This window comes from Bison bison, unplaced genomic scaffold (genome assembly GCF_000754665.1).
Source record: "Bison bison bison isolate TAMUID 2011002044 unplaced genomic scaffold, Bison_UMD1.0 scf7180017864451, whole genome shotgun sequence".
Classification (NCBI taxonomy): Eukaryota; Metazoa; Chordata; class Mammalia; order Artiodactyla; family Bovidae; genus Bison; species Bison bison.
In genome coordinates, this window is record NW_011495013.1 from 89439 (window position 1) to 101144 (window position 11706).

At 43.9% G+C, this 11706-nt stretch overlaps 1 protein-coding gene across 1 annotated transcript in view; it reads left to right on the forward strand.

Moving 5' to 3' along the window:
• Positions 1–1407: 1407 nt before the first annotated feature.
• The window catches only part of LOC105002295, a 15610-nt gene continuing 5311 nt past the window's right edge, over positions 1408–11706 (forward strand). The window contains exons 1-2 of the mRNA XM_010858821.1: positions 1408–2272; positions 6911–6974. Coding sequence (XP_010857123.1) covers positions 1725–2272; positions 6911–6974 — 612 coding nt within the window. The 5' untranslated portion in view covers positions 1408–1724. The remainder of the gene's footprint in view (positions 2273–6910; positions 6975–11706) is intronic.

Genomic DNA, 11706 nt, shown 5'->3' on the forward strand with positions numbered 1-11706 from the left:
GAATCTTTATAAATATTCACAAACGAAGGCTAGCATTGTGAATGTTGAGTAAAGACTGCTTTGTTCCTTATTAGAGTCTGATTTTCTGAACTTTTATTTATGTTTTTCTTTCATTGATATACTAAGCAAACACTTCCCCCCGCTTTCTTCCTGGGTGATGATATGTTTTCCAGTGTTAAGAATACTTTACTTCTTATTGTTCAGACCTAAGAATGTGATAAATCCTTAACAATGATCAAAGCAAAAAACAAGAAATGCCAGTTTTTAGTATCGTGCTGAACATATTTCATATGAACAAAATTAACTTTCTAGATTTGTTTGAAGTTTATAATTACTAGGATTCTTTCATTCCTCAAGTGGCATATAACACTGTTATTAGTCTCTTTTAATGGCTGTTAGGAGGCAACATAATGTTAAGGTTATATAGATATTGCGATTTGGGGTACTTTGTTAACATTTTTGTGTTTCGAAATTAATAAAAGCAATAACAGAGGTATTTGCATTGTAATTTCTAAACAGGGGCTCAAGGAAACTTTTCAAAAATACAAAAATCACACAAAGGGGGGGGGGGTAGAAATCCTTCCCAGTGTGGTTGGTTTCATTAGAAAATTGACCATCCCGAGATCTCTGCTTAAATATTTCGAGATTCTAAAAAAAAAAAAACCCTAGAATGTTTTCTTTAGTTAAGTGTTCCAATTAGACCTAAATGAAGATAAAAATTCACTTACATTTCCTCCCAAATTTCCATTCAGTTTAAAGCAATTACTATAACAACATCGACAGACTGTCTCTTTCATGTCTGTCCGGGGACTATTTCGTTTCTCTACGAAAAACACTGACGACGGAACAAAAAGTAATTGCAAAGAGAAGGGAACAGAGGGCGGGGCAAAAAACGAATTTAACCATAATCACCACTATCAGAAAACAAGGGGGAAAAAATTCGTGTACCCGAAAACACTGAACATTTCACGATAGAACACATAGCAGGAAACCAAGGAAGGTAGAATTTAGGAGGAAAAAAAAATGGAGCAGGCTTGGGTGACAGTCTAACAACACAGAGATCGCAAAAGCGAAGAAAACCTCCTTCCTTTTTCTCGGCACCTGAAAACTGAAGCTCTAAGCAGGGCAAAGGTCAGCGCCTGCGGTCCTACGTTGCAAACAAGCTCTGTTTTTTTGTGCTTCCATCAGCTTGTTCAGAAGGCACATGGGCCGCGCCGGTTGGTGCTAGGCAGCCCCCCGCCCCTGCCGCGACCGCGGCCAACCTCTTTGTCTCCCGGCTCCAAAGCGGCCACGCTGCGTCCGACTCCCGAGCGCGCAGAGGGGCAGCGGGCCGCGCGCCCGGAAACCTCCCGCGGACAGCTCGGCGCGCGCGGAGGCGGGGTTCGCGCGCCAGCCGCCGCCGTGGCCTCGCTCGCCCAGAGTCAACTGCCCAGTTAGGCTACGCCGAGGCCGCCTGGTCCGCCTCGCGGTCGTTCTCAACTTGCCGCCGGGACCCGCGACCTGGCGGGCCCGCCGCGACCAGCGAGTACGACTTTGTGTTTCTGTTTTTGCTTTTGGGGGATTGGGAGAGAGTGAAAGAGGCTGTAGGTACGGCTGTGGTTATCGCGCAGTTTATTTCCGCAGAAATTTCAGGCCCCTATTGCTGCGTTCCCTAGCTCACAACGACTCCCGCCTTCCTCGAAACCCCGACACATTGGAAAGGGCTTGCTCCTCCGTGTGACCCCATGACAAGGGAAGGGAGAAACACGTCAGGCTTTCGCTCGAGGCGGGGGAGGGCGGGCCCGATAAGGCAGAATGGGCCAGGCCGGGACCTGCTCACTGAGGGGAGACGGAGAGGCGGGAGCCTGCGGGCCGGGGTCACCGGGGCCACCAAGGCGGGGCGGGCCGACGCGCCCCACCTGAGCCCGAGAACGAACCAGAGGTCGCGGCCCGAAGCCGGCGGGGGCGGGGGAGGCGGAGAGCAGCGATCCACCTGGGCGACGTGGCAGCCCTTCCCTGCTCTCCGAGACCCCTCCCCATTCGGCCGCCCACCCGCCCTCTCGCGGCTGGCTGCTGTGAGGCTGCTCTTCCCCGGCCGGACGGAGAGCGGCAGTGTCTCCCCGCCAGGCGCCCGCCGCGCGTCTCCCCCCGGCGGCCGTCGCGCTCGCCAACCCTGCGCCGCGCCGGAGAGCGCTGTGGTGGCGGCGGGAAAGGGCTGCGGACCCGCGTCGCCGCGTCGCACACTCGACGACGCGGCCCCGGCCTCGACGCCCTCCGCCTGCTTCTGGAGCAGGTAAAGGCGGCGGGTGGGAGGCGGAGCGCGGGGCTGGGCTGAGGGTCGGGAAGAAGGGGGATCCCGGGGTCCCCAAACCCGAGCGGAGGGCCTGAGGCAGCAGCGGGAGGCGCTGGGACGGAAACCCCAACCTCCGGACGTGGAGGTCCGGCGCGGCGATCTCCAGTCCGGCCCGCGGGCCCGGTAGCCCGGGCGGAAGGGAAGTGAGGCGTCGGTGAGAGGCGGGCCCTGGCTCGCCGCCCGAGGTCGGGTGAAGGCGGAGGCAGTGGCCGCTTTCCTGGCTTCCCGGCCCCAGCGGGCCTCTGGGCCCTTGACACACCCCTCTCGCCCCCCCGGGGCTTCCCTGTTAGTTCCCGTTGGGACTTGACCTGGCGGCCCTCCGAGCTCCTTTGGCTTTCCCAGGCGGAACCTTCTTGGAACTTGGGGCCACCCTCCGGAGCACGTAGCCCTAGCACAGCCGTTTTATTTACTCACTTCAAATCCAAACATTCTTTCACTCTGCAAGTTCTGATTTTGGGTACTGTGGGGAGGCATTCCCGGTTACTGGTATCTGTGTCTCTTTGATCGTCGTCCATACCACCCTCCCCCACGGCAACTTTGATCCTCACTGACTCCCTCCTTGAGCCCTACTGTGATCCGGACTCTCCAGAGAGGTCCCTTTGAAAATCCGTCTTAGGTAGAGTAAGTCATCCGACCCGGGGCAGTTTATTCCTTAAGCTCTTTTGGTTAAAACGTGGTATTTTTATTTTTTTAAATTTTTCTTTTTTCTCTCTCTCTCTCAGAAAGAGAGAGTAATTTTAAAAAGTGTAAATGCCAGATCACGCTCAGTGTTGGCTTGGAAGAATCTTCTTTTCTGCAACAGTCTTTAGAACTAGAATCTGATATTTGTGGCACGGACAGGTTTGTACACATTCTCGCCATGCAGTGGTTGTAATGTCTCCATAGCACAATTCTGACTTCAAGACAGGATTGGCTGGTTTTTCTACTCGGCATCTTTAAGCCAATCAAGAAGCGCTGCTTGCCTGGAGACTGGATAACTCAGAAAAGGTGGGGATTGGTTGAGCTTAGAGAAGAAAATCTTGGAGATGAACCTGGCTTCTCAGAAAACAGTGGCTGATTTGCAGCTGCCTCTCGCCCCCCACTTAAAAAAATGTTTTTTTTTTTTTTCATCTTAACAGCAGCCTTTTCATTCTGTTTTTATTATTTCCATTGTTTTTCTCTCAAACGCCTGGCTCTCTTTTGTAACTCATTTTAACTCTCATCTTTCAATTTTCAATGAAATAATTCTTAAAAGCGTTAAGAAATGTAAACGTCATGTGTTTGTGTTTTGATAATCAAGGTGGTTCAATTTTCTTTGCCCGTTTTGCAAGGTCAAATTAAATAAACATTTTTTTGTTCCTTTGCCAGAGCTTTATTATTCAAGTGGCCGTGCTAGGACGGCGGGGTGTGGGGGCTACGGTGATGGAGATGGTGAAAAGAATAGGAAAGAAATGGCTGCTTTTCCATAAGAGTACTACACTTTAGTTCATGAAAAAAGACGTATAAAACAAAACCCGGGACAAATCAGCATTTAGTACTTAACGAATGTCAGTTTGTGCACCTGTTGACTTTAGCTGCTTTGAAGGGGGTAGCAAAGAGGACTAAATACTGGACTTCATAGAAAAATGGGGCTTAAGTTATGGAATGTTTTCTCTTTATTGAAGTAGGCATAGTATCCGTACACAATAGAGGCTAAATAAATAGTGTCAGTGAAGGGGCATTTTTTTTTAATACTGTGTGAGGATTTTCTCTTAAAATCTCCCTTTTCTTCATGATTATCTATGGTTATGCATCTTTTGATATGCAAAGCAGTAACCATTTATAAGTCAATGTGAATTTTAGAAAAGAGCTACCATCTTTGCCTTTCTTCTATTCAGCTTTTTATATGCAAACTCACATTGTAAGTCTTGGGAAGAATTTCAGTTCATCAGATCAAACATTGGATCTTAGCAGATCACATTATTAAATGCCTGTGGTAGTAGTTTTATTAGGAATTAAAGAAGAGATTGAATTTTTAATATATTTACAATGCCAGACAATGAGTAAGCCAAATGTCATTAGGATTATATCTGGACTCTTAACTTTTAATAATGATCCTTCCATCTTTTATTGGATTTTTGTAGCTGTATCATTTAATCTCACAATGTTACTTTAATATGATATAGTATTAGAATGAATTTTCCCCATGTGTCTTTAAAATTTTTTTAAAATATGTTCACTCTATTTATTAAATTTAAGAATTAGCTTGGGAGACTGATATGAATAATATTTAATTTTTTTTTTGTTCTGAAGCAGGCTATCTTTTAAAATTTTTTTTCTTTTGTCTTCAAATTTGTTTCTTCTGGCTGTAGTGTCTTCACTGTTCTCCCTGCCTTACCCCTCTTAAACTCTCTGCTGACCTTCAAAATTTAGGTGGTATATGTTGTAAAGTTTGCTTTGCTTTCTTCCCCCAGCAGAGGTAATCACATACTCATCATCTTACCTCTGAACCTTTAATGTAGTATTTCCACTATCCACTTACTGCTATATGGAACTACCCCTTCCGAATAGTAACTGTGAGTTTCACTGAATTTTACTCATTTTTTCCCCCTTAATTCTAGTTCCAAAGCTATAGTTGTGTAGGTATTAAATAAATATTGGCATGAATAAAGGAGATTTTTTTTTCTTTTTTTTTTTTGACCTTGCTGCATGGCATGTGGGATCTTAGTTCCCCAACCAGGATTTGAACCCGAGCCCCCAGCAGTAGAAGTTCAGAGTTAAAGAAGATATTTACTCTTAAAAAATATTTCTCCCAGTTACTATCTGTATGTAGATAATTCTTACGTCTCCAACCCAGAGCCGTTTCTTGATAAATTGACTCAGGTTATCGTCTACCTTCATAACACGTTCATTTGTATTTCACAGGTGACCCAGACTGAGCATATCCCAAACTATAGTGATTATCAACCTTCCCTTTCTCAGCCTCAAACCAAAAATATGAAACAAACTACCTCTTCTTCCTAGGGGAACATTATAAGAGATAATGCATATGTGGTAAGAATTTGATAAGTAGTAGGCACTGCTAATAATAACTTGGCAGAAGCCTGGGCTGTTCCTTTTCTTCTTTTCATTTTCTAATAGATCACTGAGCCCTGTTGGATTCTTGCTCCTTAGTATCTCTCCTTTTTTTTTGGCCACATTGTGAGGCCTACAGGATCTTCATTCCCTGACCTTCACGTTCCCTGCAGTGGCGGCTTGGCGTCTTAACTACTGGACTGCCAGGGAAGCCCCGTCTCCTTAATCTCTCTTGAATCTGTATCTTTTTTCCATTCCCAGACTACTATCCTACTTAGTGGTCAGCATCATCTCTTACCTGGATTGCCACAGTAGCCTCCTAAGTGGTTATCCCTGCTTCCAGTCTTGCCTTCCCATCTACTTTATCCCACTGTTGCTGGAGTAATCTAACACATTTAAACCCTTAACTCCTCAGCTCAAAACCTTTTTTGTGTGTATGGCTTTTCATTGCCTTCAGGTTGAAGTCTGAACTTCTTAATTTGGCTTTCAGGATCATGATCTGGCATCTGTTGACTTCTTCATCCTGTCACTTTTTCCTTTTGCCCTCAATTTGCTAGTCATATTCAGTTACTTCATCTCTCTCTCAAGATGCCAAATTTGCTAAATCTACTTGAGTACAGAAGCTTTCCTCTGTCTAGAACGTCTTCCTTTGCTCCCTGCTTCCCTCCCCTTTGGTTTTGTTAACTCATACTTATTTTTCAGATCTCCACAGAGGTGACGCCTCTCCTGGGAAGCCAGTCCTCTACTTTCCCTAGCATTCTACATTCTCATTGTAATTGCTCATTGTCATCTCACCGTGTCCTGGTTAGAGTGTAACAAAAGAAAGAAGTAAACTGACTACCTTAAACCATGACATGAGGAATTTCCCTGGCTTTCCAGTGGCTAAGACTTCTCCCTTCCACTGCAGGGGGCATGGGTTGATCCCACATCCTTGAACTAAGATCCCACATGCTGTAGCCACAAAAGAAAAGAGATGTGGTTTGCGTAGATTGTATTAAAAGGGAATTAAATAGTAATATTGGGGTTTACCTAGTAGGGAAGAGAAAGACCTATCTGATAGATGCAAGTTTTCTAAGTAGGAAAGGCATACTGTGTAGGTCCTTTTACAGAAAAGATGCAGATCTTAGTTCCCTGACCACGGTCAGAGTTGGCAGTGAAAGTGCAAAGTCCTAACCACTGGACTCTCAGGGAATTCTCAGTCCTTCCTGTACTTATCATCTGTGACACTGGCACCATCTCTCCTACTCCGGTATGCTTCTCCATATGTTGGGACCTGGTTCCTGAGCACAGACTTATTACTTAGCTACTCCCATCAGAGGCTCTAGATAGATTTGGTCACGTGCCTGTCCCTTGACCAATTCCTGCAGCTGAGGGGATGAGGTATATGCCTAGTTCAGCCTAAGTCATGTGATGTGCTTACTTACTTGGCCAGGGGTCTGTTAGCAGAAATTAGGCCCCTGGTGGAGTAAGGGGGAAGGAGTTCTGGGCAGAGAATATTCATTCTGAATCTTAACCACCCTTCTGATTTCAAATTTATTTTCCTAGATATTTTCTTCATGGGAAAGAGATGCCCTGTATTATGGACCTGAGTAGTCAAGCTACTGAAATGGTAAGTCCAATATTTTAAAGAACTAAATTGACTTTTTGTTTTTTGCTGGCATATAACAAATATTTATTAAGCTCTTGTTTGCTAAATAAGAACATATTGTGAGATGCTTATAGACTAGCAGTCTAAACAAACAAGTACACAGATGCTAAGATAGAGGTATATTTAAGATGCAGTAGCAGCTCTGTGTCGGAGAAGGCAATGGCACCCCACTCCAGTACTCCTGCCTGGAAAATCCATGGATGGAGGAGTCTGGTAGGCTGCAGTCCATGGGGTTGCTAAGAGTCGGACATGACTGAGCGACTTCGCTTTCATGTTTTACTTTCATGCATTGGAGAAGAAAATGGCAACCCACTCCAGTGTTCTTGCCTGGAGAATCCCAGGGACGGCGGAGCCTGATGGGCTGCCATCTGTGGGGTTGTACAGAGTCGGACATGACTGCAGCGACTTAGCAGCAGCAGCAGCACCAGCAGCTCTGTGTAGATCAGACTTCGGGATAGTGGAAAACTTTCGTGAAAGAAAGTTACTTGAGCCAAGAAATAAGGATTGGGTAGGATGGGGTAGAGGAACTTTTGTGTGGAACATGTGTGAGGCACAGAGATGTGAAGTGGTCTACTTTGGGAAACAAATAATTAGATATAGGAGAAGCAGAGGGTACCTGAGGAAGACTAGAGGAAGAGATGAGTAGGGGTAGGTAAGAGGCCAAATCATAGAAGTCCTTGAATGCTTTACAGTTGGAAAGTTGAAACTTGGTCTAGGGAGCTGTAGAGTCACTGAAGCATTTTAAGTTGGAACTCTTAGGACTGAAGTGCCTATCAGATCAGATCAGATCAGTCGCTCAGTCGTGTCTGACCCTTTGCGACCCCATGAATCGCAGCACGCCAGGCCTCCCTGTCCATCACCAACTCCCGGAGTTCACTGAGACTCACATCCATCGAGTCAGTGATGCCATCTAGCCATCTCATCCTCTGTCTTCCCCTTCTCCTCTTGCCCCCAATCCCTCCCAGCATCAGAGTCTTTACCAATGAGTCAACTCTTCGCATGAGGTGGCCAAAGTACTGGAGTTTCAGCTTTAACATCATTCCTTCCAAAGAAATCCCAGGGCTGATCTCCTTCAGAATGGACTGGTTGGATCTCCTTGCAGTCCAAGGGACTCTCAAGAGTCTTCTCCAACACCACAGTTCAGAAGCATCAATTCTTCGGCGCTCAGCCTTCTTCACAGTCCAACTGTCACATCCATACATGACCACAGGAAAAACCATAGCCTTGACTAGACGAACCTTTGTTGGCTAAGTAGTGTCCAAGTAGATATGTCTGTGAGGCTGAACTCACAGAGACATCAGTGAATAGTCCTGAAGAGAGATCTTAGTTCCCTGCCTAAGAATTGAATGTGGGTAGCCTGGATGACGGAGAAGGCAACGGCACCCCACTCCAGTACTTTTGCCTGGAAAATCCCATGAACGGAGGAGCCTGGTAGGCTGCAGTCCGTGGGGTCACTAAGAGTCAGACGCGACGACTGACCGACTTCACTTTCACTTTTCCCTTTCATGCATTGGAGAAGGAAATGGCAACCCACTGCAGTGTTCTTGCCTGGAGAATCCCAGGGACGGCGGAGCCTGATGGCTGCCGTCTATGGGGTCGCACGGAGTCGGACACAACTGAAGCGACTTAGCAGTAGCAGCAGCCTGGATGAAAACCAGGCTAGAAAATCACTAGACCTTGGTGTCTAGAAGCAAAATGGCCCTGACTCTTGCTCCTGTGTGAAAGCAAGAATGTTTCAAGGAGGCAAAAACTGTAAAAAAACAGATAAAAGTTTATTATTAGAGACACAGCACCACAAGTGGGAGAGCACACTTGTTTATTTTAAACTTGTTGATATTAAGACTGAAGTAAGACCAAGCGCGCGCGCACACACAAGGCAGAAATACACATTGGGAGAGTAAGTGTATGAGAAGCAGCACAATAAAGAGGTGATTTAAATCACTTATATAGGATAGTCTTTCAAGGTCTTTGTTTACCTTTGGCAAATTATCTTGTTCCTTTTTCCCATCTGACCTGCCCTAGGACCTTCTCCAACATGTGTGTGCAACTTTTGCTAAGTTGAATTCTACCTCAGAGGCCTGTGGGGGTGTGTCCACACTTACTGAGGGGTGGTGCTCTCTCCTTTTTTGACCCCCCGAAGGAGCCTTCCTACTCATGTGCAGACAGGGAAGTTTTCCTTGACTCAGGAGTGGTTATCTTATCTGTTCACTTCAACAGAGCTCAGCTTTTGCTGGTAGCTTTTATCCTTGGTCTGTCTGAGGGAAACAGTTTCAGTTTTACTCTGCTTAACAAATACCAACTGTCCAGCCCAAGGGCCTATCTTATCTCCTACCTCAAAGCAGTTAACTATGTTGGAGTTGGGAGAGAATTCTTAGCTGGAGTCATAGGTATGGAAGCAGTGGGTTTGGATGGACCTAGAAAAAAGTGGTGGAGCAGATGGTTGGGAATAGAACCTGGGGTAGCAATCATACTTGAAAGAGCGAACAGAAGAAAAGAGATCAATGATGGAAACTGAGAAGGGCAGCCAGAGAAAAACTACTAGATGCAGGGGACAGATTACACTGGATCAAGAAGTCAGCAGAAAGCGGCAAGTTGAAATAGTGAATGTAAACTGCTTTTAAGAAACAAACTGCTTAGGAAATACTGGGAGTTTGGACAGCCTGAGTTAAGAATTCTCCTATTAACTCAGTTAAGAATTCTGAGTTAATAATTCAGGGTGCATTGAGAAATCAGATTTCAAACAGTTTTTCCAGTACAGGAATGTGAACTTTTTAGAATTAGAATTTTTAAAGGTAGGAGACGATAGAGACTTTTTGGTGGGAGGTAGTTGGTAGGAAAGAAATGATTGAGTAGGGCATGGATACGGTTTATGTACAATCAGTCATATTGGGGTGTACAGAGTACATAGGGTATTTTGCGTATAGTTTCTGGAGCTATAAAAATTCAATAAATCTATTTTAGATCATTGATTTTTTTAGCCTTTCTTTTTTAATATATGTATTTGTATGCTCTTCTATGCATGACTATAATTGTATCTTACATATATGGATGTATACTGTTTTTATTTGTTTATAATTTATAGTTATTAATAATTCTTTTAAAATCAGTATTAATATGTAATTTACATAATGAATTTGTCTTTGTATTGATGTATGTTTCTTAATTTTCATATAATTTTGTTTTCTAGTTACATTTTCGCTATTGATTCTTGCATAATTCTCTATGACCTTGAAAATAATATTCTGTGGTTATTGGATTCGGTGTTATTTAGATACTAAGTCAAGTTATACTACATGACTCAAATCTTTTATGTTATTACTGCTTTTTCTCTCCCTTTTCTTTCTCCTTCCTCTCCTCTATGTATGTGTGAGGAGCAGGGTAGTGGCTGAGGTGGGAACCTCCTTGTTATAATAGTTAGAGAGAGAGGGCTTTTACTGTTGAATACAAACTTAGAATTGCTTTATCTTCCTGGTGGATTAGACCTTTTATCTTTGACTTTGATCATCTACATTGGTTATTGGTGATTTAGATATGAGCAGTTTTTAGTATAGTGGTAGAAATGGTAGGGCAAAATCATGTTTAAGAAAGGATGAAGGGGAAGAAATTGAAAACAGTTACTATATGTTATACATATTTTAACTTTTTTCTTGATATACAGGTATTTTATATTTAAATGTGGCTAGATGTGTTTAGTACTTCTTTTTCTTTATGGCATTCAGTTTGTACTTTCTGTAAATGAAACTTCTTAACTTTCTAAAATGAGATATTCATTTGCCTCATGGAACTTATATTTTAGAACAGTGCTTATGGAAAAGTTCACATGTGATATGATAGTCATTAACCACATGTAGCTATCGAGCACTTGAAATGTAACAAGTATGACTGAGAAACTGAATTTTTAGTTTTACATACTCTTTTTCAAAATTAAACTTTTTGAGATTGTAGAGTCACATAACTTTTTGTTGATTTACACAACTTTTTGAGATTGTAAAGACATACCCATTTGAATGCAGAGTTCCAAAGAATAGCAAGGAGAGATAAGAAAGTCTTCCTCAGTGATCAGTGCAAAGAAATAGAGGAAGACAATAGAATGGGAAAGACTAGAGATCTCTTCAAGAAAATTAGAGATACCAAGGGAACATTTCATGCAGAGATGGGTACAGTAAAGGACAGAAATGGTATGGACCTAACAGAAGCAGAAGATATTAAGAAGAGGTGATAAGAATACACAGAAGAACTATATAAAAAAGACCTTCATGACCCAGGTAATCACGATGGTATGATCACTCACCTAGAGCCAGACATCCTGGATTGCGAAGTCAAGTGGGCCTTAGGAAGCAGCACTACGAACGAAGCTAGTGGAGGTGGTCGAATTCCAGTTGAGCTCTTTCAAATCCTAGAAGATGATGCTGTGAAAGTGCTGCACACAATATGCCAGCAAATTTGGAAAACTCAGCAGTGGCCACAGGACTGGAAAAGATCAGTTTTCATTCCAGTCCCAAAGAAAGGCAATGCCAAAAAATGTTCAAACTACTGCACAATTGCACTCATCTCACATGCTAGCAAAGTAATGCTCAGAATTCTCTAAGCCAGGCTTCAACAGTACGGGAACCATGAACTTCCAGATGTTCAAGCTGGTTTTAGAAAAGACAGAGGAACCAGAGATCAAACTGCCAACATCCGCTGGATCATC